The sequence below is a fragment of the Sinocyclocheilus grahami genome, unplaced genomic scaffold (genome assembly GCF_001515645.1).
Source record: "Sinocyclocheilus grahami isolate Dianchi unplaced genomic scaffold, SAMN03320097.WGS_v1.1 scaffold620.1, whole genome shotgun sequence".
Classification (NCBI taxonomy): domain Eukaryota; kingdom Metazoa; phylum Chordata; class Actinopteri; order Cypriniformes; family Cyprinidae; genus Sinocyclocheilus; species Sinocyclocheilus grahami.
This window is the reverse complement of record NW_015505799.1, coordinates 137,495-165,365: the sequence shown is the minus strand read 5'-3', so window position 1 is coordinate 165,365 and position 27,871 is coordinate 137,495. Positions and strand designations below refer to the sequence as shown.

Sequence of the window (27,871 nt, the reverse complement as noted above, 5' to 3'; positions counted from 1 at the left end):
CTTCACTTGAAGGAGCTCAATTTAGAGTTGAAACTGCAGGAACCCTAATTTATAGAAACATGAGAAACAGGTTGAACCTGAACTTGAAGAAGGCAGTCCTAAAATTGCCCTAAACGAAAAAAGTTAACGCAAGCCATGTGTGAGTTAAAATCAAACAAACTTAGTGTAACGAAAATCTCCAGGAAAATCTCCTTGAAATACAGCAATCCTAGGTCATATCTGAATCAAAGTAACAGCCTTCGTGAACAATTTTTTTGATGATTAAAACTTTGCTCTGTTTACCTCCTATATATATATATATATATAAAACATTTTTTTTACCTTTTAATTTTAAACTGAAAAACACCTAAGTATGTCCTCAAAACCTAAAGCCTGAAACATGCAATAAACAAGTATCAATGAAATTAATGCAAATGAAATCAGATAAATGAAATTTATGAGCAAATTAAAGTTTAAGCATTAAAATTGAGTGGAAGGGAAAAAACAAGTGCTATACCAAGAACTACCAGCCACACCAGTTTCCCAACTGTTTCAGCAAATCTAACATTTGACTAAAAATCTAAAAATGGACTAACATTTGGTCTACATTTATAAATAAATCAAGGAAAATTTCTCTCTAAATACTTACATTAATCCTTAATCCCTATACATAGTTATAATATAACCAATCATTCTACATCCAGTGGAGGGTAATGTGGTAGGTTTTATAATTGTATGCTATATAGATAGCATAAAATTATAAAATCATATTTAGATACCGGTATAGGTCTACATTAATGTTACGTTGTTTAGGTTAAACACAGACAAGCAGAAACCACATTATTACATTCATAAATAACACCGGTAAATAAAGCGAAATGTTATAATATACAAACTATAAACACAATACCAAGCCTATGGGCTATTTTGAACAGTTTCAGAAGAAAACAAGAATGAAAAATATAAGTTGCTAAACAAACCCAAACGAATTAGGCTAATTCAAAGCGAAACTGAAAGCAAATGGCGTTCTCGCGCAGCCTACCTCTTTCATTCGGCATTAATCCAATTAAATGTGTCCATATTTGCGATGTATTTGAATGCAAAACTATTATTTATTATGTAATTATGTAATAATAATTTGCTCTTTTCACATGAGCAAATGTGCGTTTGGCCCGAGCTCAGGCTGAACGGCACGGATTGTAACTAGGCAGTACGCACTATTTAAATGAACCAGTGTATCTCAGTGTTGCCAGATTGGATGGACGATTTCCAGTCCAAAAGCTCACAAAACGCCCAAAAACCGCCCAAAACTTTAACTGTCAAAATAATGTTATAGAATATGTAAATCAAGGTTGATAAGGTCCATTTTAACTCCTTAAAACAAAAATATTGACGACAAAATAATATAAATTATAAATAAGATAAATTTCGCAGGTAAACGGATCAAATCGGGGAGAATAGCCTACATTAAAGAGAATTAGGCTACCGAACATGAATAAAATATGCAAGCAGCCACTGTCAAAACGGCAATCATGAAATTAACCGATACCCTCGAAACAACACATGCATGATTTTCAATGTCAGCAGTCAGAATAATCCAGTTTAAATGCAAAAAGTGCCCAACATAAGTGACAGGAAAAAGCAACGTAATTAGCAGGTATTTCACACTCGTTCATGCGCACACCATGACAGTCCACTCAAAACTGTGTCATTCATTCATACTTAATTATAATCCGACAATTTAAAAAATAACAACAATAATGCGCTTACCTTCGTGTCGCTCTATTTTTACACAGAACTAGAGGAACCCTCGTTAAGTTCATATTGTAGAACATAATAACTTTGCCCAGTCCAAGCAGTTTTCAAGGATTTATCAATCTGGACGTTTAAAAGATATGATCGTATAAACCGACATAGGCCCATTTAGTTTCGGTTGTGATTAATTCAGATGTGCTCTGATTTTGGAGTTGCAGTGATAGAGCCTTCGTGTCATCTCCACAATAATTCACATATTTTGAGAGCTGAGTCACTCTTTCACTTATATTTAGGCATTGTGATTACTTGACTATACAGTCATACTACATTCAAAATCAGATACGTTATAACTTATCACGCTAAAAACTTTTCACTCATGAATCATAACGACTGTCTGCTGACCCCAAACCAGCCTAAATTTTGACCACCCGCCCAAGCCAATTTTTACCCGCACAATCAAATTCAAAACCCGCCCAATCTGGCAACACTGTCTATGTGTTTGGTTGACTGTATTTTATTCTTATAATGAACAGGCTGCAGCGTTTGCAATGCTGTGCAAACCAGCCTAAATTTTGACCACCCGCCCAAGCCAATTTTTACCCGCACAATCAAATTCAAAACCCGCCCAATCTGGCAACACTGTCTATATGTTTGGTTGACTGTATTTTATTCTTATAATGAACAGGCTGCAGCGTTTGCAATGCTGTATGTGTGTGTGTGAGGCGCCGGCGTGATCGAAAATCGGAAACAAACAACAACAAAATACTCCGTCATACAGATCATTCGAGACTGCAATGTGTTTACTTTATTTCTGTCATCTTGGTTTCCTTATCGTGGACTTTCGTAGAGCGCCGCGCCACACAAATAGCCTGTGAACCAAACTCAGCATGTCTCAGTCTTTTCCTTTCGTTTTGTTAATCTGTTAATTAGGCTATTTAAGTCAAGTATTTCGCATATTCATTCATTTTATAGACTATAATTTAATAAAAACATATTTTGTTATTTTTAGTTAAACTTATTTTTGTTACTTGTCTGCGCTCGTCCGCCGCCTTTTTTCTCTTCTCTGACCCCACAGCTCTCTCCGATACCTTACTGTTAGTGGCACCAGTCCAGGTGTTTCCAGGTTTTACTCGTGCTATTTCTCCATGTTGAGAGTTTGGTGTCGCACATATTGCTAAGCATTCTTATCCTTTTCTCTGATAAACTGAAAATTACAGGAGTGTGTCCATCTCACAAATGTAGAATCCGTCTCTGCAGTCATCTCAACCATCTAATTCCAGCAACAGAAGATAGACAGACTATTTTACCCGTGGATTTTTTCCTCTGGTGCTGTTTTGCGGTGTTGGTAAATTCACCACTTCATTTTGAGTTAAAATATGTTGTTGTAACTTGCGTCACTGAGATTGTAACGAGTCATAATATTGCCCAAATTTTATTAGTAATGCGTTATATTACTGCGTTACAGCAAAAAGTAATATACTACTGTAATATTATTACTTTTGTAACGCGTTACTCCCAACACTGATATTAATATATCGTATGGTATACATCATTATTTCTAAATGGCATTTCTCCTTTAACATGTTCAAACCTAATCACACTGGTTTATAATGTCAACCAACATATTAGAGGCCATAAGCTAAAAATAACTGTTCTGTTTTGGTGCATCACTAGAGTTGCACACTCACTCTAGTTCTGGGGTCTTGCGCAACACAGGTCGAAGCATCTTCAGCTCTTCAGCCATGAAGTTGAGTTTCAGGTTTCTGAAGTGAGGACAGCAGTTCAGACAGTACAACAATGCCTAGCAGTCTGTCCTGCTCCGTGGACCCTGGGACATGTCTAAGTCCTGCCAAGCTTCCATAGTTTTCTGAACAATCTGCTTCTTGTGGAGTTCATAGAGACTGTGGAGAATGAAGGGCAAGAAACTGTAATCTCTTCTTGCGCTAACATGGAGGATCCATTCTTCCAACTGTGTCTGCACAAAGGAAGGGACAGACAGATTGTGCATCTCTTTGAGTGAATCGCACACTACTTTATTGGAGAGAAGAATAACCAGAAGTTTTTTTTTCCCTCCTCGAGTATGTGCTCCATATTCTCACTATATGATACTATATGTACCATAAAAGCCTGATGTATCAAATATGATACAAAACATAAAAAACATATGCAAACTTTTTTTTAACGTTTTGTCTAAGGGTTCAATAAATTGTTTCATTAAAAATATATATATATAATTGAAAGAAGAAGCTCGTGATTATGGTAAGGGGCGTTACATTTCCGACGAGTGCTTGCGGTATTCGGCCAATCACAATGCACTGGGTCAGCTGGCCAATCAGAGCAGACTGCGCTTGTCGGAAGGAGGGACTTTGTAGAAAACGAAGCATTTGAGAGAGGCGGGGCATAGAGGACCTACAATAATGTACAGTATTTGAAAAATAATGTGTTTTTTGAACATTAAAGCATGTCAACATATTCTGTTACACCAAATACAGAAAATAATGATCTTTAAAAAAGCATCATATGACCCCTTTAAGGCAGTATGACGAGTCCTGTGTGAGCTGGATGGCCTCAGGTAGGACGCCCTGTGAGGTGGCCACCATCCTGATGCTGTTGCTGTGGGTCAGTTTCCTCTCATACTGAAGCAATTGTCTCCAGAAGCCCGCGTTTGGCTGGATGAAGGGCCGTGCTCAGTGTTCGAATTATACCGTGGACATTGGGGGAGCCCACTTGTTTTTTTTTTTTGTGCGCTTGCGCGCGAATGAATGCTTACAATGACTTACAAAGATACATAACAGCTACAAGTGTACTTGCTTTATGCAAGCACTATATAGGATAAATCACTATACAGGATTAACCTATTATACTTTATCGACACGTATTGATAGGTGAAACAACAAACAGCCACCCACAAATAGTCTATAAACAAAGCATCAGGCTGTCTTTGAGTTCACATGAACAACGGTTAAAGTTACTTGTCGTCAGGCTACAGAAGAATACCATAATTCCTCCGTTCAGTTAGGCCTAAGCCATCGAGAGTCACGCAGACCTATAACAACCCAGCCACAACACATAATTGCGAATAACATGCCGTACCTTAACACAGAATCGACCAGAGTCCAACGTTTATATTTTTTCTACGAATCCTTGAGGTAACGTACTACACATGAGTGGAATTTGCACCGCTGCGCCCCCACACCTTGATGCTCATGACAAGAACAGCATGCATTGTTATCTTTATTGAAGTGAATTAGTTTTAAATCGCCGTCGTGCATGAATGAATGATGATGACTTTTGTCCTCTGTAGAGGACATTATATTTTAGTGAATTTCTCTGAGACCATACATGCCACAGTTTTAAGTCTGGATGTCCTGTACGGAGCACATTCAGGGCTTGTTAGGGATATCAAATGTTTGGAGGTTTGATCATAAACACTCCCTCTATTTGGTCTTTAATAGCCTATGACTGATATTGACAGAATTATCAAATTTAGCACTCTTAGGGAAATATGATAATGTTTTGTAATTATCATTTAAATATGGCTAATTTTCAAACTGTTTGTCGTAAATAAACATCTCAGAAAAACGTTATGGGGTTTCAAATCGGAATATGACATTTTGTTATGAAACACAGCAGGGCATAATTTTCATGTCTTCTGTAGAGGACACCAGGACAAATGGTATTTGGGGGAAAAACAAGTCAATAGGGAAATTATAGATCAATATTCCTATGAAATGCGAGATATTCTTATGAAAATTTTTCCAAGTTATTCTCCCATTATTACACTTGTTTTTTTCATTATGGTTTGCCCCAAGAACACATTAATATGCAAACTAGATGCAATGTATAGAATACCAATTTATGGACATTTTACGCACATATTCCATAAAGTACAGTAGTATATCAAATCATTATGTTATATCTTACATAGTATAATCATCTTTGTACGAAGTTTGGCTAAAAATAGCCTGAAACCTAAAAATGTATTGGTGAATGAAAAAAATAAAACACTGTTTTTGCCTATACATGCCTTTTCATGTCTATTTATTTATTTTTGAATAACTTAGTCCTGGCGTCCTCTACAAAGGACATAGAATAAAATATATGTTTTCTCCATTTGTTTCTAATGCTCCAACCAATGTAATGACATAAAAAAAAATTCACAAAAGTTTTTTCTGATTCTCAGGATAATATAAAAACAACATCCAAAAATAAAACTCACCAGTGACCCCGTCTTTCCAAACCTTTAAAATAAATAAAAATAACTATTTAACTAAATAAACATGTTTTTTTTATTCCAATTTAATGTAATTATGCTGTCATGCTCCAAAATCGAGAGAGCAAAAAAAACAAAACAAAAAACTAATTACCTTTACATTTTTTTCCCTCCACCTTTTTAATTTAGTGACAATAACAATGCAACTGTTCTCAAATATAACGTTTTTATATTTTAGTGATATACATTTTTAATGTGTGAATGGCAAAAGAAAAAAAAAATCTTTGTCATCTACATGAATATCGAATGCGTGATCACCATGTTGTAGACTTAAGTCATGATGCAACAGATATTTCTCGTTTTAAACAAAGACAAAGTACCCCCCCCCCCCCCCCCCCCAAAAAAAACACAAGACAGACACATAATGTTTCAGAATATTGTTTTAATCACACATACTTGTCATGCAGTTCATCCAGAAAGAAAGTGTCATCAGTAATTTCATCCCCTCTCACTCTTTTCCTTCAACCAGAATCTTCCAAAAAACACCTTGTACTGTTGGAATGATCCAGCGCCTTTGTCCATTGGTGGAATTCTCTGTCAATAAGTCATGGAGTTACTATTACACAGTAATAAAAAAATTTGCTATTTTTTATTTTAAGTTTCATTAAATGTGTGGCATTCCCCATGAATGTAAATTAATTATCCTTCATGCACTGAAAAGGGAAGAATTTAGGGCTAATAACACAACTGCCCTCTTAATGGTCCTTGTGACGTCGCTTGAAGATACAAAACACCCAGAAAGTGATACAGTTGAAAGTGATACTGAAGGTTGTCACGTCCTGTAATTCACAATTCATAAGCATTTATCAGGAGTGTAAAGTCTAAACAATAATATTTATGGCTAGCTTGAATAATAATGATCCAAATTAGAACTTGTGTCCTCCACACACACACAAAAAAATCGAACTTAAATTCAAATCAAGCAACAAATGTCTGCAATGTCCTCAAGGAGATGTAAGTTATTAAGGTATGAAACATAAGCCCGTGCACAGCAATATTCTGCTAAACTGATTGGCTGATCAGTAACAGTGGCAGAGCAAGCAAGCAGAGATTTCACATGTGGACTTCTACAGATGTCAGCTGACCACTTAAACATACAAGTCCAAATACAAAATGATGTATTGGTGAGGATACAGGCAGAAAAAGTATGAATAATACACACAGGCATCTTAAATACAGACATTAATGACTCTTAAAATAAGAATTTGGATATGCACAATGTGAACTGTGTGAAAAGCAGGACAGGACAACCTTCAACTGTTTAGCTAAAACAACAACAACGACAACAAAAATGAACAATTAGCCTTTGCAATCATAAGTTTACATTGAGATGCTTCCAGCATTAGCCTGCTGTGTAAGGCCTGGTTACTCATGTTTACACTCCTCTCCACCTTCCCCTTTAGAACCATTAGTTACTACAGAAAGTAAAACCCATTGGGTTTCAGAACTGAATCTGTTTAGAGCACTTTCACACAGCAATATCTGAGTTTGTAGTGATACAGGCGATTTGCTGCAGAGCGCGCTTGGATATTCTCTATTCAGGGATTTTTTATTCAAGCTTGCTGCAGTCTAGACGCTGACCCGTATGAAGTCAAGCCAGGAGCGAGGATGAGAGGGCACTGTTACCAGAGTTGCCCATATACCACACCATGTTACAACACAGTAGGGCTATTGCAAACAGAAACAATACTGTACTACATCGATGTTTCCTGTCGGCTCAGTTTTTGAGTGGACTTCTGTTCCGATTCGCATAAACGATATTCGAGTGGAGCGACTGAGCGGAGCGCACACACACAGAGCGGGATAATACACAGACCGTCACACCACGTGAAAGTGAAACCTGAGGGGTGAACTCATTTTCGGCAGCCGGAATTTCGGTGCATCTCTAATTATTGGCGACATCAGAAATGGATATTATATAATAGATGCTTTTTTGAACATTTTAGCAATTTAAAAATATTAAAAAAATGATTTTTTTTTTACATGGCACCCCTGCTCTCGACAGACGGCACCCCGGTTGGGAAACACTGCTTTAGATGACCAACAGAAACCAGGGAAATTTGGGTTTCATAAAGAGATTCATAAACGTTTTCGGCAGTTCGACTGCTACAAGAAGGGAGATGAATAGAACTGACTGTGTATTACATACGTGAGCTCGTGTAGTTTGCGGCTCTTGTCCTGGTCAGTGGATTTGAGTTTCTCATGTTCTACCCTCAAACGCTCCTGCTCCAACAAGATCTTCTGATTCAGACTAGAGAGAAAGAGAGAATTTATTAGCTATTGGTGTATTATTATTAATACTGCTGTAAATCAAGAGCTGCAAGTCTGATGGAAATCAGTCAGTCCATTTACACACACTTTAGTTCAGTTTCTGACTGAAACGGCTTTATGTTAACTGAAATGTGTGTATCGTACTCTTGTAGATCTGTAATGAGTTTCACTTTGGTTTCCAGTTCGTCTCTCAGGCTGCTGATCTGTTTCTGATGGGTCTCCCTGTGACTCTGGATCTGCTTCTCAACCGCCTCCTAAACACAAACACGCATAAAAAAAAAAAAATACACATCCAAATTGAACAAGCCCATTTGTATGTGTACACATTTCTTACCTTCACTTCATTGGCACTCTGAATCTCACTCTCTTTCTCCATTGCATGAACTTTCTCTGTTGCCACAAACACAAACCAAACATTGGAAGCAGAAACAACTACTGTATTATTTTGAAATAGCGTATATAGATGCATAATCTGTTTTTGAATATGATCCTGTGTGTACCCTGTGCATTGATTTTGACCAGTTCCTCATTGAGAGAGTCCACATCCTCCTCAAGCTGTCTCCTCTTCTGCTCTACATTCTGCAGATACTCCGTCAGAGATTTAATTTTCGCCTCATGCTGCAAAACAAACATTCATTTGTTAATATCAAATATTTTTTTATTTATATCATTATGGTTTAGTACATTATAGTGCAGGGTTTGCCATGTTAGAAATAACTGAGTTTCAGGAGGAAAGAGTGTAAAACCGTACCTGGGAGATGAGTAACTGGCATGCTGCAAGCTCCTTCTCAGTTTCATCCATCTTTTTGTTGCCTTCAGACTGAGTGTTTTCCAACTGCTTGCAACGTTTGACCATCGACTTGACTTCTGACTTCATCTTACTGATGTAGAGTCTGGCTACAGTGAACTCTTCGTCTATAAGACCACTGCCTTCATGCTGCTGCAGAGAGAGAGACTCCTCAGTATCGCTCAGTTTTAAGTGTTTATTGTTCCGTTTTGACTTTTCTTTTTTCTGTTTTGACTTAGCATTTAAAGGGATAGTTCACCCAAAAAGGAAAATTAGCCCATTATTTACTCACTCTCAAGCCATCCTAGGCGTATATGACTTTCGTCTTTCAGATGAATCCAATCGGAGTTATATTAAAAATTGTCTTTGATCTTTCAAGCTGTTTAATGGAAGTCAGCAGGTGTTGCAGTTTATCAGTCCAAAAGAAGTGAAATAAAGCGCATCCATCCATAATAAAAAGGGACTCACACAGCTCCGGGGGGTGAACAAAGGCCTCCTGTAGCGAATCGATGCATTTTTTGTAAGAAAAATATCCATATTCAAAACGTAATAATCACTTTAATCTAGCTTGCACAAACAGTTGTACACAGAAGCAGATCCAGGAGGATGACGCAAGATGTCGGCATAGCACATGCGCCAGTGAGTCTCGTGAAAACCAGCGTTTGTATACAGGAGCAAAAGAAGCAAAGTTTCCTTACTTTAGCAAAGGAAAACCAGTCTCCTCTTGGCATATATCGAAATCCTCCGACATTCTTCTTTACAAATCCTCATTTTGTACTTCTAATTCGTGACCGTTGTTTTGTTTTGATCTCTCCGCTGCGCTTCTGCGTGCATCACTTCTGAGCAGCGCATGTGCAACGCCGAGGTCTTACGTCATCCGCCCGGAACTGCTTCCGTTTACAACAGTGAGCACAAGCTAGATTAAATTGATTATTACGTTTTAAATATGGTTATTGTTCTTACAAAAACGCATCAATTCGCTACAGGAGGACTTTGTTCACCCCCCGGAGCCGTGTGAGGCACTTTTTATTATGGATGGCTTTTTTCCCCCACTTATTTTGGACTGAAGCACTGCAACACCCACTGACTGCCATTAAACAGCGTGGAAGATCAAAGACAATTTTTAATATAACTCCGACTGGATTCGTCTGAAAGAAGAAAGTCATATACACCTAGGATGACTTGAAGGCGAGTAATTCATGGGCTAATTAAGATTTTTGGGTGAACTAACCCTTTCAAGTTTCATACACAAATCAATTAGTTATGGTTATTAAAAATACTAAAGAAGCTAAACAATAATCAATAAAAGGCGAAGTGTATAATTGTTTGTTAAACTCTATTAATAGATTTGTATAAACATTTTATTGATACAGATACTTGATTTAACAACTACAATAAGTCATTCATAGGTGGGTCATTCATACCTTTACCTTAAAAAACCTATATGTGTATCACTCACCTTGATGTCATTGTTGCCCACAGCAATGCCAATCTCAGTCAGATCTTTGAGCAGTGACGACATCATCTCAGTTACTCTCTTCTTCTGGTGATTGGCCATTTCTTTCAGTTTCTGCAGCTCTGAGTCTATAGACGCCAGGATACTCTGGAATGTTTTAAAGTCAAGTCATTCTTGTCATAGCAGGCCGAGTGTAGGTAAAATACTGATATATAATTAGCCCTTCTGGCACTTACAGATTTCTGACCAAGTTCTTCGCTGAGGGCTTCAAACTCCTTGGTTTTGTCCTCCACCTCCTGACTTTTCTGGTCGTAGTTGACAGCGAGCTCCTCCAGGGCCTGCAGCACCTCCTTCCCCTCCTCTTTAGACGCCTCGTTCTCCAGCTGTAAACGAGTCAGTTCTGACTGCAGGTTATCATGGTCTCTTCGTGACGAGGCCAGCAACTGCAAAACATATGCAAAAACATAGAACAAGCATGAATATACAATGTTTACTTGTTAATACTCTTTTACGCCAATTTCTCATGTGTACACGAGAGCTCACTAACCTCTTCCTGGTCCAACATCTGCTGCTTGAGCTTCTCCACCAGCTGAGACTGCTGATTAATCTCTTCATCCTGGAGAGAGATGAGGCGCAAAACACAAGTTCAGTCACCTTCTTTAGGAAAAATCACCATGCTTTTATTCTTCTAACTGTGACTGTAGCAACTATGACTGTAGCAACCAGGGTGTTTTTGAGAATTTTAAAAGAAATTAAAGAAATTATGAGTGTATGACAGTGACAGTGACGTGACATGTGGCCAAGTATGGTGACCCATACTCGGAATTAGTGCTCTGAATTTACCCATCCAAAGTGCACACACAGCAGTGAACACACACACCGTGAACACACACCCGGAGCAGTGGGCAGCCATTTATGCTGCGGCGCCTGGGGAGCAGTTGGGGGTACGGTGCCTTGCTCAAGGGCACCTCAGTCGTGGTATTGAAGGTGGGAGAGAGCACTGTACATTCACTCCCCCCCCACCTACAATCCTTTGGGTTACGAGTCCGACTCTCTAACCATTAGGCCACGACTTCCCCCATGAATGAGTATGGGGGAATGAGTATGTGGGTATGAGTATGTGTGTACCTTGTCATCAAGCTGCTTGTAAAGTTTGGTGAGTTCAACCTCACATTTTTCCTTCTCAACATTGTTGAGTCGAGCCCCGAGCATCCCTGGCACGGGCGGCATGCTTGGTGTGGATGCAAATTTATCATTGTTAATTGTGTTATCCAGCGCCAGCACTTCAGCATTAATCTTCTCCTTATCAAACTGCTCCTCTGCAGGTACGGTTTCACCTGCGGGACACAAACAGAGAACTCTGAGGAAATGCAAACGTGTACTTTCAAAAGTTTAAACCTAATTAAAATATTTTAGGACTTTGAAAAATGTTAAAGAAAAGTTAATGACGTACAATGAATAATATCAATCATTTAAGATACAAAAATGCAAAACAGAAGCATTTCACAGCACAGCAAAGTTTTGAATGCACCGAGAACACAACTGTATCACAAATGTAAAAATATTATAATAACATATATAATAATCAAAATAGGCATCTGACCATTTCTCCAGCGGTTGAGTTCGTTCTCCAGCCATGTGACAGTGTTTCGAAGACTCTTGTTTCGTTCTTTCTCTCTCTCATATTTCTTCTTCCATTGCTCAGCTGTCAGCTCTACATTCAAACTCACTGTGTTCTTAATAGTTTTGGCTCTGCAAACACAAACCCAATCACAGCTGTAAACAGGTGTCTTTCTCCACACAATCGTTGCATAAATACATAGAGTTGTAATTATTCTTGCATAAACACATAAACAAGTGAGACCAGTGACCCCTTTATTATGAATGGTGAGAACAGACAAAGTGACAGAGCTGAAAAGCATGAATGTGTCTCCTCACCTCTGTCCGAACATAAGGGTGGATTTGGTCTCGGACTCGTTGTATGAGGAAGGAGAACAGCAGATGACGATGGTGGTCCTGCAGTTTCCACCCAGAGAATCCTGCAAGATCCTTGTCATTTTACTGTCTCTGTATGGAACGTATGTCTGAGAAAGAAATAAAGAGAGATTCAGGATAAAATTAGATCGAATATTAATAAAGAAGATTTAAATGTATAATGAAGTTCCATGATGAAGTACATGTTAATAAAGTTCCATGACCACAACTGAGGAGGGGATGGTGAAAAAAAAAAAAAAAAAACCTTTGTTCAAATCTGAAAACGGCATCAAAATGAAGATCAATTAAAAATGACAAATCCCTATTGTCAACTCAGCCCTAGTCTCCAAGTAGCTGACATGTTAATCCGTTATAGCTTATCCACATCGTGTGCATGGAATAGACAATTACAGTCAAAACACAGCATCAGAAAAGCGCTAATTGAACGTCACTGTTTTGGTCAATTGTTTCCGCCCTACAAACCTGTTTCAGCCGAAACCGAAAATTAACTAATTATACTATATTATTTTAAATTATCTTAAATTGTATTAAATTATACATTCATTATGTTACATTATATTGTCCTTTGGTTATGCACAAGTAGCATTATTGGTCATACCGATAAAGAACAGCAAAACTGAAATGGACAAAGCTAAAGTGAATCTCTGAACACAACTCATACACATTAGCCTCACAGCTCCAGGACCTAAACGCTACAAAACAAAGAGTGTACAGAACTGATCTAAAGCCTGTGAGCATATGCATCTCTGTGTGTGTGTGTGTGAGAGACTCACCGAGCCCTCGGCTAAGGCCGATATCACATTGCCCAGCGACGACAGAGACTTGTTGATATTTTTGGCTTCATCCAGTACAGCACCTTCAGCTCCTGTTTTACTGACCTGTGAGAGAACACAAAAGTTTAACACACTCAGCTCATGTTTTACTGTACTACAAGACAAATTTGACACACACACACACACACACACACACACCTTCTCGCTGCCTGCCAAGTCGACCAGGAAGAGTTTTCCACTGAGCTTCTGTTCTGTCTGCGTGTTCTCCTGCTTCACATTGATCAAGAAGATACTGTGACTCCTGGAGCTGTGTTCATTCATGTCTGAGACACACACAAAGACATTATTAACAACACTAAACCCACATAACATTGTTTACAAGCATCAGCTCAAATGAAGGATGCAGATGGTACAGTTTCCTCATAGGATCTGGTTTAGTCTATTTATGGAAAGGTACTTATATTTTATTCTCTTTATTGAAAATATGTATTCTCTATTTTTGTCTGTGCATTCATACTTGTCACAGCTACATGTCTGTTGGATTTTCCCTCGTCAATAGTGTCCATCACTTCCTCTGGACTGCAAACAAATCGCTCAGTGCAGCCCTAAAACCAGGAAGACACACAATTATAATAAATTACTTACATTCTTTAAAGATCAGTGGTAATTGCCACTTTGTGTAAGGATTTTAATGGGACACTGGAACATTGGTGACACAATGATGGGACATCAGGTTCCAGGAACTCACCTTGACATAAGGAACCCTGTTTTTGTCTTCATGTACAGATAAATTAGTTTTTGAAACTACAAGACAACGAGAGAGAGAAAGAAAGAAAGAGAGAGAGAGACATTACGTCACAACAAGAGCAGCTTTATAGTTCTACTACCTTTGAATTATAAATAATCTTAAAAGCATTTTTTAATTATGTTCAGATCAAGCGGCTAGCAAATGTGAGGCTTTAAACAGCCACCACACTCACCATCCAACAGATCCCGAATCTTATCCAGATAAATCTCATAATATGACACCTGCCAAAAATATAAAATAATAACACCATCAAGAGAGCAGATACAAACATGAAGCAATATGTCAAGCTTTTAAAGAATAAGAAGACAGACAGTTAATAAAATAGTGTGTGACGGTAAAGTCTTACTTTAATGTGGAACTCCAGATTTTCATCCATAGAGTAAATGTAATTAAAGATGTCTTGCACTATTCTGGGAATGATTCCCATTGCATCTGTGTCATGAAGATTTCCCTAAAGAACAACCACAATATCGCTCATTCATAAAAGTAGAATAAACGTTGTGTAAAGACACCTGTTTGCTCCATTACATTGTTCACACTACAGCTCAAGAGTTTGGTCAGTAAAATGTATTCTATATATATATATATATATATATATATATATATTTTAAATATATATGTATATCTAGCAAAATATACAGAACCAGCACCAGTTTTATCAGAATAATTTGATTAGTTGAAGAGTAGCATTACATTTTCTTATTTTGTACCATTAAATAATATCTTTACTGTCACTTCTGTCAATTTAATGTGTCCTTGCTGAATAAACGTATCAATTAATAAAAAAAAATCGTACTGACCCCAAACATTTGTATACTGAATACCTTAAGCCTCAATCAAGTAGCTGCTTTTACATCATTTGTATTGTATAAATGTACCTATTATACTATTGTATAAATGAACTTGACTTTTCAAAGCCAGTTGACTGACCAAAAATGAAAGTACATTTGACACATGAACCTAATAGATCTTCCACACATAAGGTATGGGGAAAATATTCATATTTACATGTGATTATGTAAAAGTGTTTTGCACAGAGATATGTCAACTGTATTTCTCGCTCACCTCCATTGTGTGCGTTTTGCCCGAGGATGTCTGACCATAGGCGAAAATGGTTCCGTTATAGCCACCAAGTACATCTGTTGGAACATAATCATGCTCAAGACTTATTCCATGTTCTGCCTTTTGCTTTAATTTAGAGGTCTATTAAGTGACCTTTTTGGTTTTACCTTTGACAATTTGTTGAGCGCAGGCCGTGTACACTTGCTCCTGAGTGGTGTTGGACTGGAAAACTCTGTCAAACACATACGGTTTACCCTGTGGAGAAAATAAAAATAAATATAAAATTAAGCGCATTTAGGACAAGTACCATTAGATCATTGAATACAAGAATTTGTTTTTAGGATTTCAAGAGTTACTGTGACAAAACAAGCAACAGCCTGAATTGTTACAAAATAAACTGCTTGGATTGATTGATCAGCTGACAAGAACTGAAAGTGAGAGTGAAGATTTGTACAACTAATTTGTACAATTAATTAAAAACACGAGCTTGAATGTAAATGACATATACTACTGTATCAAAGGTCTCAAACCATTAATTTACTGGCTCCTAGTTTTTTGTCACAACAATCATCAACCTTTGTGTTTTGTACTTAGTTTTGGTAGACAGTTTTGGCAATTCTCAACATAAACAAGTCACAAACTACAACTTAAAGCAAATCCTACTGCACCATATATATGCTGTTCTACTGTAAAATAATTTACAGTAGAAATATATTAGACTATTATTGCATAATAATACTGAGTAGAATACTATTAATAAAATAATCAACATTACTTTCAATATATTAAAATAACTATTACTAAAATGTGGTATTCAGGTTTGCTGGGATTAAAACACTTAAATGGACCAAAAAAAATATATCTAAAATATTCCTAAGAATGTCAGTCTACACCAATGTATATTTGATTAAATTTATTCATTTAGCAGATGCTTTTATCCAAATCAACTTACAAATGACGTAAAATTAAAAAAATGGAAAATACAAGTGATTTATCTTAAAGGTCACATATTATACACCTTTCTGGAGTTTTATTTTAGGTTTTGATGTCCTTAAGAATATATATTTGCAGTATAAGTACCAAAAACTTTTTTATATATTTTTACAGCTCCTTTCTCAGTAGCTCTGCTTAGAATAGGTCGATTTTGGCCTGTAAATAGAAACACCTGTAATGATGGCCACTGCTGAGGGAAATGTTTTCCAGCCTTACATGTTTGAGCCGGACTCAGACCCCAGGATGGAAGGATCACGATGCCAGCTCAACATCGTGAAGTCTATCAGCCATCGGCGATGGATGATGGCATCGTCTATCCACCCAACCCTAGTTCAGAAGCCTGTGCAATGATGTAGTTTCCTGACATCCATCGACTAAACAGTGTTTTCTTGACATATTTCCGTGTTGTTGTTGCTCAGCAATGGCATGGATGCGATGTTGTCTGGGGGTTTGGCAAAAGGAGAGTGGGACTGTGGGCAGTGCTCAGGGTGACTGTGTAGTTCTGACGTCACCTTTTTACGAAAGTCACAACGGCTCGTGAAAAGGCACAGCTACTTTATGCAGGCTGTGTGCATTTGTCTGTGGATTGACGGTTTTGAAACTTATTTGACAATATAATACCTTTAAGCCAAGGCTGTTTACATAAACGTAAATTAAATAATACATTTTATTGCAAGTATAACTTTAATGTGAATAAATTATTTCTTAATGTATAATTTTGCAAATAATAAAAAAGACAATTAAATGAAGCATGACCATTTAATTATGTTTTATTAAGTTTTCCAGTTGGGGTGATAGTAGCTTAATGGTTAATGATCTTTGATACCTTGTTTTATCAGAGCAATGTCAAACCATAAGTGTGCAAACACTGCACTATTATTGCAGGTTAAGCATTGGGTCCCATATCTTTACTGTGACAAGAAGCAGCCTACCTAATTGTTTAATCATCAGTTCAATGATAGATTCACTTAATCTTATTCAAAGAAAAAAAAAAAGTTGATGAATACTTTATCAACTAAATTAAGCCTAGCCCAAACAAGATGCAAACCTCTGTGGAATATGCCAGCAATTCAGTATTATTACCAATCAATATGCTATAGTATGGCAAAAATAAGGGACTCATTTGATAGATCAGGATTAAATGACTGCCTTAAGATGACCAAAGTCTAGAGGGAATTATAGCGGAAATGTAATGTTTAACAGCTTTTCACGAGCATTCCACTGGTTTACAGACTCTTTAACATGTTTTTGCTGTGGCTGAAACTCTCTAAAATGTGCAGTGGGGGAAGACTAGTGACTGCCACTAAACACGTTCAAATAATACATGTTCCTGTACTCATTCAGTTTAACAGCAACCTGTCCATAATGCACAAGAGATCAACCTGTACCGCTGATTTATAAGTGTTCAAAACACATTTTAATCAGTTTTGCATTATAGTGACGTTTTGACACTATAACAAACTAATAATACAACAATTAAATAAACATATTATTATTAACAAAACAATAATTTATATGATTGTTAATGCATTTAATAAAATCTGTATCTAATAAAAGTACTGTTGCAAACATATTTATATATTTGTTTTATGAACGGATAATGAAGTAGAAAAGTGTCAACATCTGTGAAACAGATTATCAATTTCAATCTACGACGCACATCATGATGCTTGGCCATCATGTACTCTTATGCTTGGCCTGAACACAATACTGATACAGAACCAAGGCCAGTCTCTTGTGAGAAGAGAAAAAATTCCCAGAGTTCTGATTGAGGCACTTTCTTACCTAACTATTTTCTCATCTCACTTAGACACAGAGTCCCAGGGGTAGCGCAGGGTGGAGCGCTCTCTATTTCCAAATCATTATCTCACCTTCCTTCTAGTGCTTACACACACTCTTTTCATTTTTTTCAAATTACTGTGGATAAGCCTGAAGGAGTCTCCAATTCCTGGGCATTCTCTCACATTATCTTCATACACACACACAAGAGGACCATTAAGAGAGCGAGCAATGAACAAAAACAAACATATCCATTTCAAAGCCATCTTTCAGGAACTAACACACACTGTAAGCAGACAGGAATACCCAACCCTTAACAACATAATAAAAGATCTGTGAAATTGAAGAGGAAATACAAGAAAAACTGCTCTATGAAATAATCATTATTTACTTTAAAAGGGATGGTGGTCACCTGTATGATTCAGCTTGCCACATGGCATGTTTGTTTTCAAATGTCATTCATCATGCCATAGTTTAGTCAGCCATAGAAAAAAATCTTCAGAGTTTATGACATATAGACTGTCATGTTTGAACTGGGTTTAAAGATAATCAAAGCACAGTGACAATGATTAATCAATTCCCCACCCACAAATACACGCAGATGTCAGTGCAACTCTTGAGTTTCTGCACATACGGATCATCAGCATTTCTACTTGGTCCTTTTAAATGTGTTACATTCAGGTCTTTGGTTTAATATAAGCCTAGTTATATATTAACAGGTATATGTGCTAGAAAAAGAGGTATAACCAAGCTTCTGTTTTCATTTTACAACCTCATGAGTCATGTCCAATTTCACCTTTCATTCACACCCTTTTTTTTTTTTTTTTAAATGTGACTCCTGATGTTAAGAAGAGCAGGAGTTTTCAAACAAAGTAGTCCAACAAATTTGATGGGTCACAAAAGGGGTGTGTGGAAAATGAAATTATATTTAGAAAATTGTACTTAAAAATGTTTATGTAAGGTTATATAGAAGAAATACCGTATCTACTAAAAGTAAATATTTTCCAAATAATATTTTAATGATTTGCTTAGATTTTAGTACAGTAACAACCTAAAATTCAGCTAATTTACAAAATAACATATGGTATTTTCTGTTACAAAATCACACATTTTCACACACATCCATTAATTGTTATTTTCATGAATACAATTTTTTTATTATTATTTAAAACAGCTACCTTTTAGTAAGAGAGGCCTAAGCGATTGGGAACATATTTGGTGGTCCTAGATATCGAACCGTTTGAAAACATTCCTGATATAGATTTTCTCTCAGTATTTACAAACGCCCACAAATACGGACAGTTTCCTGCTCATTCAACAAATATCCACACCCCAACTTACAATTATAGGTATAAAATAATAAACTAAACCTACAATGTGCAACCACTACATATCTTAAACGGAGTAAATAAATAAAATAAGTTTTTGCTGTCCTTAAAGTGTAAAACTAACTGTGTTTCCGCGTTGAATGTGCAGGGCTGGCTAACACGGTTAGCATGAAGCTTATGAGGAAACGACATTGAAATGAACTAAATTAACATTTATGTCGGCATTAAACGGTCAGTTTCGGGTGTCACCGGACCGGATGCAGAGGCTGGTTTCGGTGTCAAATATTCAGATTAACAGTTCGTGCCAAATTCTGGTTCTGATGGACTGCGGTCATTAGCATTAGCCGCTCGCGCGAGATCAACCGAAAAGTAAATGATACAAAATAACTCCGTCCCAAAATGTCACTCACCGCGATCACGATGCTGTCCTCTCCCTGAAATTTGGCTACGTATTTGTCCCCCCTCGTCACCTCCGAGCTATTCAACGGCCTGAAACGGCACATAACTTTAATGGTGCACTCCGCCGGGTCCGCCATCTTCCCCCGGTTACCGAATCACGAGAGCACCGGCCAGAACACACGGATACAGACACGGCCGGAGGGGTGGGGACAACGCCTTGCTCCAAAGTCCCGGCCTGGGTTGTTGTTTCCCGGCCCGTGTGACTACAGAAAGAGCCGCGTTGGAGGATCACCTGGTCTCCGGCTCGGTGACGTCACGTCACACTCGTCACCGTCACGGAGATTAACAGAAGAATAACAATGAGGACAAAATTATAGATTATTATTTGGTAAACTCAAAAGATATAATTGCCTAATAATAATGGACAAGACCACAGGAACCAGATGAGTCCTCTGCACAATGTGACATTGCTGCAGCCTGGAATTGAACTGCTGGTTTCGTCTGGTCAGAGGAGAACTGGCCCCCCGACTGAGCCTGGTTTCTCCCAAGGTTTTTTCCCCATTCTGTCACCGATGGAGTTTTGGTTCCTGGCTTGCTTAGTTGGGGACACTTCATTTCCAGCGATATCGTTGACTTGATTGCAAATGATTGCAAAGATACTATTTAAACTGAACTGAGCTGGATGATGACATCACTGAATTCAATGATGAGTCTTTAACTGAAAAATTAACTATTTTCATTTTGCATTATTGACACACTATTTTCTTAATTAATGCTGTTCAGTTGCTTTGACACAATCTGTATTGTTAAAAGCGCTATATAAATAAAGGTGACTTGACTTGACTTAATAACATAAAATTCACCCCCCCCCCATTTTTTTTATTTTTATTAAAATTAAAATTAAAAATGACACTAAATTATATTGATAATCCATTTTTCTTAGTTATTCTGCTGTATGTGTTTTGTTACAATTTATCTGTGATCATCTTAATGTATTTACAATAACATTTTATTTAATATTTTGTGTCCATTTTTTTCATTTTTTAAATTTTATTATTTGCATTTCTTCATTCAATGTTTTCTTACTTTTTTACTTCCTATCTTTAGTCATTTGCAATTTCTCGTCAGTAAAACTGTAGTAAAAAGGAGGGGGGGGGGGCAAAATTTTCTCTGCTTTTTATGTTTATTGAAGTAAAATCTTGTTTTAATGTTGATCACACTTCCATCTGTTTTCATTCACAGTGTTTCATAAACAGAATGAACAGTACATCTTCAACTGCAAGGTTGTTAATTCATAACTGTGATGTCATATATTCAGATTCCAAAGGCCTAAATAAATGACATTATGGCCTTTTGTTCGCTCATGTTTTTATTTACAGCATGCATTATGACAGTATATTATTTGTGCCATTGGTTACAATGAACACTGTTGTTATTCTTTCACCCTTACATGAACCATTATTAGCTTAATGTGATAAGGTTTTTACTTGTATTTTTATTGATAATATCACATGCAGCACTATATGACTTTGTATCATCTATTTTGTGATATCACACAGTTTCACTGATCCATAAACTCTAAACCCAGCATAGAGAGGCTGAGTGAATGTGGTGTGGACTCTGTGAATGAGGGTCCTTGTGTCAGAGACGCTGTAGAAGGACAGAGTTCCTGCACTGTGATCCACATACACTCCTATTCTAGAGGAGATGGAGACCTCAGTGAGCTCAGTCTCAGTGTAATTGTGACAGAATGAGTATTTGCAGTAACTGGAAGGAAAGCAATACAAACTCCAGGACTGATCATTATATCCAAATGCACATTCATCACCCCGTCCCTTCCTGCTGATGCTCTTATATGACACTGATATACACACTCCTCTCCCACTCCACTCAACCTCCCAGTAACAGCGTCCACACACACTCTCTCTACACAACACCTGAGTCAAACTATCAAACTATGTCTGGATGATCAGGATATGACTGGTCTGTGTTAGTTTCAGTAATCATTCTGTTCTCCTCAGACAGACAGAGGTATTTATGCATTGTGTTTTCATCCAGCGTGAACCGACGGTAATCTGAAAGAGATAAAACACATAAACTGCTTCTAAATCATCTTAAAGTTACTGACATTAGATGGCATGATTTTCATTTTTTTGTGCACATTTTTCTTTTATCCCCCTTTTGTGCGTGTTGTCATTTTTACTTACATTGTAGAAACTCCTCCCTTTTCTTGGGTTCGGGGGTGGATATAAACTCGATGTATTTTACTATGAAAATCAACAGACACTGAGTGAATGAACAATATTAGTTTAATATGAAAGAAAAGAGAACATAGTATGTATGTATCCCATATATGTTTAATATTTATGCATGTTCTGGCATGATGCTTGACCTATATCTGAGAGTAAATGAATGATCCAGTGCGTTACCCATATCAGATATCTCTGCCATCTCCTCTCTGCAGAAATGCTCCAGTTTCTCTCTCAGGTGAGAAACAGATTTACCAATATCATCAAAAGAGAGACGAGAACTGACAGTGATGCTGGGTGAGTCTGTAGATCCAGGAGGAACAGAGAGAGACTGGAAACAGACACAAAGACACAATAGAAACACCAGCTAAAGACACAGAAGCATTTGATAGAAACACAATCTCTGAACAACATGCTCTTCCCTTCCTAAAGATCACTGTCCTGTTTGTCAGATCTCTGTTACCTGGAAGAAACGGATGTGATTGTCTGTGTGTGAAAGCTGCTCCAGCTCAGCATCTCTCCTCCTCAGATCTTCAATCTCCTGCCTCAGTTGCTCCAGATGTCCTTCAGATCGACTCACTGCAGCCTTTTCCTGATCTCTGATCAGCTGTGTCACCTCAGAGCAGCTTCTCTCAATGGAGCGGATCAGCTCAGTAAAGATCCTCTCACTGTCCTCCACTGCTGCCTGTGCAGAGCGCTGTTAGGACACACCGAGAGAGAGAAGCATTATAATCAGTACATTCACTCAGCTGTTACTGCTACCTCACACAGCCTGTTCCCCACTGTGGGCTTCAGTGGGACTGAAAGAGCTCCAGCACCGGCTCCTCACTGACTGACTGGAGGAGTGTCCACACTGAGTCTGAAACAGCTCTTCAGCAGCCAGCAGCTGTTCTTCTGCTCAAAACTCACCTTGTGAGACTCTATAATCTCTCTCAGCTCTTCAAGCTCATTCTGTCTCTCCTGGATTCTCTGGCGGAATTTACTCTGTCTCTCATTCAATTGACTCTGTTGGAAAAGTTTGTTGTTCAGCATATGTGTCTGTTAACCAGTAAGTTTGAAAATTTTTAGAAATGGCTGTATTTATTTAGTTTGTTAATCTTACAATTAATTTAAGAATGTAAGTGTTAGTGTTGCTAACTGCTTTTCTGATATTAACCACTATTATTAGATTTTATATAAATATATCAAATTTCCATAGTGCATGATAAACAAAAACTTTTATGGTATATTTTCAAATTAATCATGCTACAATTGTTATGTTTGCATTAGACACATTAATACCTGTTTCTCAGTCCTCTCTGCTGCAGCTGATACAGTCTCATGGTTTTTGTGTTCATCCATTGTACACAAATAACATATACACTGCTGATCAGTACGACAGAAAATCTCCAGCAGTTTCTCATGTTGAGGGCAGATCATCTCCTGCAGTTGTCCAGTGGCATCCATTAGATTGTGTCTCTTACATTTGAAGAGATTCTCATGTTGTTCAAGATGATTTTGACAGTAAGAGTTCAGACACACCAGACAGGACTTGATGGCTTTATATTTTCTCCCAGTACAGACGTCACACTCCACATCTCCAGATGCAACGTAGCACTGAGCAGGACGAGTAGCTTGTAGTTTTGTCTTCTTGAGTTTCTCCAGCACTTCAGCCAGCATGGTGTTTTTACCTAAAACAGGTCTTGGAGTGAAGGTCTGTCTGCACTGAGGGCACCTGTAGACTCCCTTCTGATCATCCTGATCCCAGCAGCCTGTAATACAGCTCATACAGTAACTGTGTCCACAGGGAATGGTCACTGGATCTTTCAGTAGATCAAGACAGATTGAACAGCTGAACTCATCCTGAGCCAAAGAAACACTAGATACTGCCATTTTACTGCAAATACAATAACTCAGACAGTCTAGATCTTAGAAACAGAAATCAACAACAACAGCAAAACTGCTGAATCCCACACCCAGACTAAGAAGGAAGTAGTGATGAGTTTCACTTTCACTGAACTGAAAGTAGGAGTGGCCAAGAGAGGGAGGAAGAGAGGGAAAGCAGGAGAGAGAGAGCTGGTGAGATGAAGGTTTCAACTCAACTATGTCTTTTACACATTTAAAATTATTCCTGCATTCTGTTGAAAGTATGTTTGTGTTAATAGTTGATCTCTCATGTAACATTGCAATCTAACACTCTGCTGCTCTCTGAGCACAAATACTAATGTTGACCCTCAAAATATTTCCTCTCACTGTTTACTAAGTGTCCCTACAATGAGTCTACTGTTAATGATTTTATTGTATTATCACTTCTATTGCATGACAATTTATAAAATAATATTTAATATGCAAATCATGAATAATTGTAGAAGAGTTTGTTGCTTTTATAACTGCTGCATGATTGTCATGTGATAACTTTGTTAAATAATATCCATGATAAATTTTAAATTAAAAGTCTCGTCATCATCTTGCCAATTAGGAAGAGTTTAAAAACATTCAGGTTATTTGGTAGAGTGAACCAGTGACAGTTATGGAAGAAGAATGGAACAGCAGTGACACAAACTTACATTTGAAATTTAAATAAAGGATCTAAATGAGTGTGAGCATCCAGTGGGTTTACAGTTAAGTATCCTAATTTAACACAGGGAACAGGGCAAGTGTGTTACCACTGTGCTTTAAGTAAGTACTCTTAATGGGAGGCTGATAGAGCAGGACTGGCCCTTTCTGTTATTGGTTAAAGTCGGTGTGGTTAAAATAAATGATTAATGGCTTACAGTAAGTCTGTTGAGGCAAAATGAGAAGATCCAGAGATGCAGTGACAGAAGCAACAATATGAAACTCAATTGTCACAATTATTTCTGGAAAACATTACACATATTTGCATTTTTATTTAAGTAAATATCTCTCTAGTGTCACTGTTGAATCCAACATTGTTTAGACATTTAATATTTGAAGACGAAGAGGAACCTGTAAATCCACTCAGTTAATGAAGGAAACACAACAATGCCTCTCATGCTTCTAATTTGTTTTATTTATATTAAACAAGTAAGTAAATTAAGTTACATTACAAGTATTATTTCTGCTGTCGGTGTCAATGATGATATTTCCACATAGTTTCTTCTAGTCTTTCTTTATAAATATTCATTTATCTGATTAAACTAAGATTTACACACAAATAAAGTTTCATGTTATTTCCCTGATAGGAGTTCAGATAGTATATTGATCTGGAAATAAATAAAGAAAAGACTCCACTCGACATTTTTCACTGATTTTACATTGACCTTAAACATGATTCTCTGTACCTTCAATACAGTTCAATTCACACAGTTTTACTTTTGAAACTGATCCAAATTTATAATTGACTCTAAGCCCAGCATAGAGAGGCTGAGTGAATGTGGTGTGGACTCTGTGAATGAGGTTCATTGTGTCAGAGACGCTGTAGAAGGACAGAGTTCCTGCACTGTGATCCACATACACTCCTATTCTAGAGGAGCTGGAGACTACAGGGAGTCTAGTCTTTTTGTTATTGTGCCAGAAAAAACATGTGGAGGGAGAGCAAAATAATCTCCAAGACTGAATGTTGCGTCCAAAAGCACATTCATTTCTCTCTCCCTTCCTGCTGATTCTCTTATATGATACTGATATACCGACCTTACCACTCCACTCAACCTCCCAGTAACGGCGTCCACACACACTCTCTCTACACAACACCTGCTCCACAGTGTCAAATCTGTCTGGATGATCAGGATACGGCTGGACCGTGTCAGTGTATGTAATCACTCTGTTCCCCTCAGACAGACAAATTCTTTTATGCACTGTATTTATTTCCAGAGTGAACTGATGGGAATCTGATGGAAACAAAACAAATAATCTAGAATATAATGAAACATTAAGAGATGCAAGAGTTTTATTTTTATTTCTTATTTTATTCAACTTCAAGATTAACAGAGAAGAATTGTTACTTCATGAAGCTGTCAATCAGATTATAAAGGCGTAAATCAATGTAGTAGTAGCATGTGTGTGTGTGTGTGTGTGTGTGTGTGTAGAGACTTACATTGTAAAAACTCCTCCCTGGACTTGAGCTCAGGTGTGGGAAAGATCTCAATGTATGTTACTGTGGAATATTAATAAAAGTACAGAGAACACTAAATGTACATCTATTTAATATTACATTTTTACTGAGAGTACATAAATGATCCAGTACTTACGTTGACCAGATATCTTCTCTATCTCTTCTCTGCAGAAATGCTCCAGTTTCTCTCTCAGATGAGACACAGATTTACCAATATCATCAAAAGAGAGACGAGAACTGACAGTTATGCTGGGCGTGTCTGTAGATCCAGGAGGAACAGAGAGAGACTGGAAACACTACACAGACACAAAGACACAAGAGAAACACCAGCTAAAGACACAGAAACATTTGATAGAAACACAATCTCTGAACAACATGCTCTTCCCTTCCTAAAGATCACTGTCCTGTTTGTCAGATCTCTGTTACCTGGAAGAAATGGATGTGATGCTCTGTGTGTGAAAGTTGCTCCAGCTCAGCGTCTCTCCTCCTCAGATCTTCAATCTCCTGCTCCAGTTGCTCCAGTTGTCCTTCAGCTCGACTCACTGCAGCCTTTTCCTGATCTCTGATCAGCTGTGTCACCTCAGAGCGGCTTCTCTCAATGGAGCGGATCAGCTCAGTAAAGATCCTCTCACTGTCCTCCACTGCTGCCTGTGCAGAGCACTGTTAGGACACACAGAGAGAGAGAAGCATTAGAATCAGTCCATTCACTCAGCTCTTACTGCTACCTCACACAGCCTGTTCCCCACAGTGGGCTTCAGTGGGACTGAAAGAGCTCCAGCACTGGCTCCTCACTGACTGACTGGAGGAGAGTCCAAACTGAGTCTGAAACAGCTCTTCAGCAGCCAGCAGCTGTTCTTCTGCTCAAAACTCACCTTGTGAGACTCTACAGCCTCTCTCAGCTTCTCAAGCTCCTTCTGTCTCTCCTGGATCCTCTTCTGGAAATTTCTCTGTGTTTTTTCCAACTGTCTCTGTTGGGAAGTTAATGTTACATGTCTATGTGAATCCATATGCTTTCAGACATCAGTCATTATAGTAACAGCAGTGCTATAATCCAGTGGTACTCACTGGTTCTGTGGACCCACTGCTCTACAGATTTTGTATGTCTGCCTTAACTGACATACACAGTTCAGTTCATGGAGCTCTCTCCTTCAAGCTGATGATCTGAATCAGGTGTGTTAAATAAGGAAGACATATAAAATGTGCAGAGCAGTGGGTCCCCAGGACCGGAGTTGGGAATCACTGTAATAATAAAACATATTTTGCATGCATTTGACATTAATTTAAGCATTTTTATTTCATACCTGTTTCTCAGTCCTCTCTGCTGCAACTGATACAGTGTTGTGATTTTTGTGTTCCTCCACCATACACAGCAAACAAATACATTTCTGTTCACTACGACAGAAGATCTCTAGTAGTTTCTCATGTTGAGGGCAGATCATCTCCTGCAGTTGTCCAGTGGCATCCATTAGATTGTGTCCCTTACTTCTGAAGAAAGTCTCATGTTGTTCAAGATGATTTTGACAGTAAGAGTTCAGACACACCAGACAGGACTTGATGGCTTTGTTTTTGTCCCCAGTACAGACGTCACACTCCACATTTCCAGATCCAGCGAAACACTGGTCAGGATGAACAGCTTGGAGTTTTGTCTTCTTGAGTTTCTCCAGCACTTCAGCCAGCATGGTGTTTTTACCTAAAACAGGTCTTGGAGTGAAGGTCTGTCTGCACTGAGGGCAGCTGTAGACTCCCTTCTGATCATCCTGATCCCAGCAGCCTGTAATACAGCTCATACAGTAACTGTGTCCACAGGTAAGCGCCACTGGATCCTTCAGTAGATCCAGACAGATTGAACAGCTGAACTGATCCTGAGCCAAAGAAACACTGGATTCTGCCATTTTAATACACAAAATAGTAAC

At 37.9% G+C, this 27,871-nt stretch overlaps 2 protein-coding genes and 1 pseudogene across 2 annotated transcripts; all 3 read right to left on the bottom strand.

The window, feature by feature from the left end:
* Positions 1 to 8,113: 8,113 nt before the first annotated feature.
* LOC107557787 (kinesin-1 heavy chain-like) lies at positions 8,114 to 19,989 on the bottom strand. Its single transcript, XM_016241324.1, has 20 exons — positions 19,670 to 19,989; positions 15,327 to 15,414; positions 15,163 to 15,236; positions 14,444 to 14,548; positions 14,270 to 14,318; positions 14,038 to 14,093; positions 13,807 to 13,894; positions 13,488 to 13,612; positions 13,290 to 13,394; positions 12,460 to 12,605; positions 12,125 to 12,273; positions 11,650 to 11,858; positions 11,069 to 11,137; positions 10,758 to 10,964; positions 10,525 to 10,668; positions 9,030 to 9,218; positions 8,779 to 8,896; positions 8,613 to 8,668; positions 8,423 to 8,532; positions 8,114 to 8,258 (listed from the first exon to the last, which is right to left on the bottom strand). The coding sequence occupies exons 1-20, from the start codon at positions 19,793 to 19,795 to the stop codon at positions 8,114 to 8,116; spliced, it is 2,358 nt and encodes a 785-aa protein (XP_016096810.1). The 5' UTR covers positions 19,796 to 19,989.
* Positions 19,990 to 20,832: 843 nt separating this feature from the next.
* Positions 20,833 to 23,809, bottom strand: LOC107557803 (tripartite motif-containing protein 16-like; annotated as a pseudogene).
* Positions 23,810 to 24,942: 1,133 nt separating this feature from the next.
* LOC107557805 (tripartite motif-containing protein 16-like) lies at positions 24,943 to 27,871 on the bottom strand. Its single transcript, XM_016241355.1, has 6 exons — positions 27,260 to 27,871; positions 26,831 to 26,926; positions 26,385 to 26,618; positions 26,095 to 26,254; positions 25,941 to 26,000; positions 24,943 to 25,734 (listed from the first exon to the last, which is right to left on the bottom strand). The coding sequence occupies exons 1-6, from the start codon at positions 27,848 to 27,850 to the stop codon at positions 25,169 to 25,171; spliced, it is 1,707 nt and encodes a 568-aa protein (XP_016096841.1). The 5' UTR covers positions 27,851 to 27,871; the 3' UTR covers positions 24,943 to 25,168.

Coding starts and splice junctions, on each gene's coding strand:
- LOC107557787 (XM_016241324.1), bottom strand. CDS start 19,795: ATGGCGGACCCGGCGGAGTGCACCATTAAAGTTATGTGCCGTTTCAGG. Junction 15,415..19,669: donor AGGACAGCATCGTGATCGCG/GTGAGTGACATT, acceptor TTTTCTCCACAG/GGTAAACCGTATGTGTTTGA. Junction 8,669..8,778: donor GGTCAAAATCAATGCACAGG/GTACACACAGGA, acceptor TTGTGGCAACAG/AGAAAGTTCATGCAATGGAG.
- LOC107557805 (XM_016241355.1), bottom strand. CDS start 27,850: ATGGCAGAATCCAGTGTTTCTTTGGCTCAGGATCAGTTCAGCTGTTCA. Junction 26,255..26,384: donor ATCACATCCATTTCTTCCAG/GTAACAGAGATC, acceptor GTGTCTGTGTAG/TGTTTCCAGTCTCTCTCTGT. Junction 26,001..26,094: donor AGAGAAGATATCTGGTCAAC/GTAAGTACTGGA, acceptor AATATTCCACAG/TAACATACATTGAGATCTTT.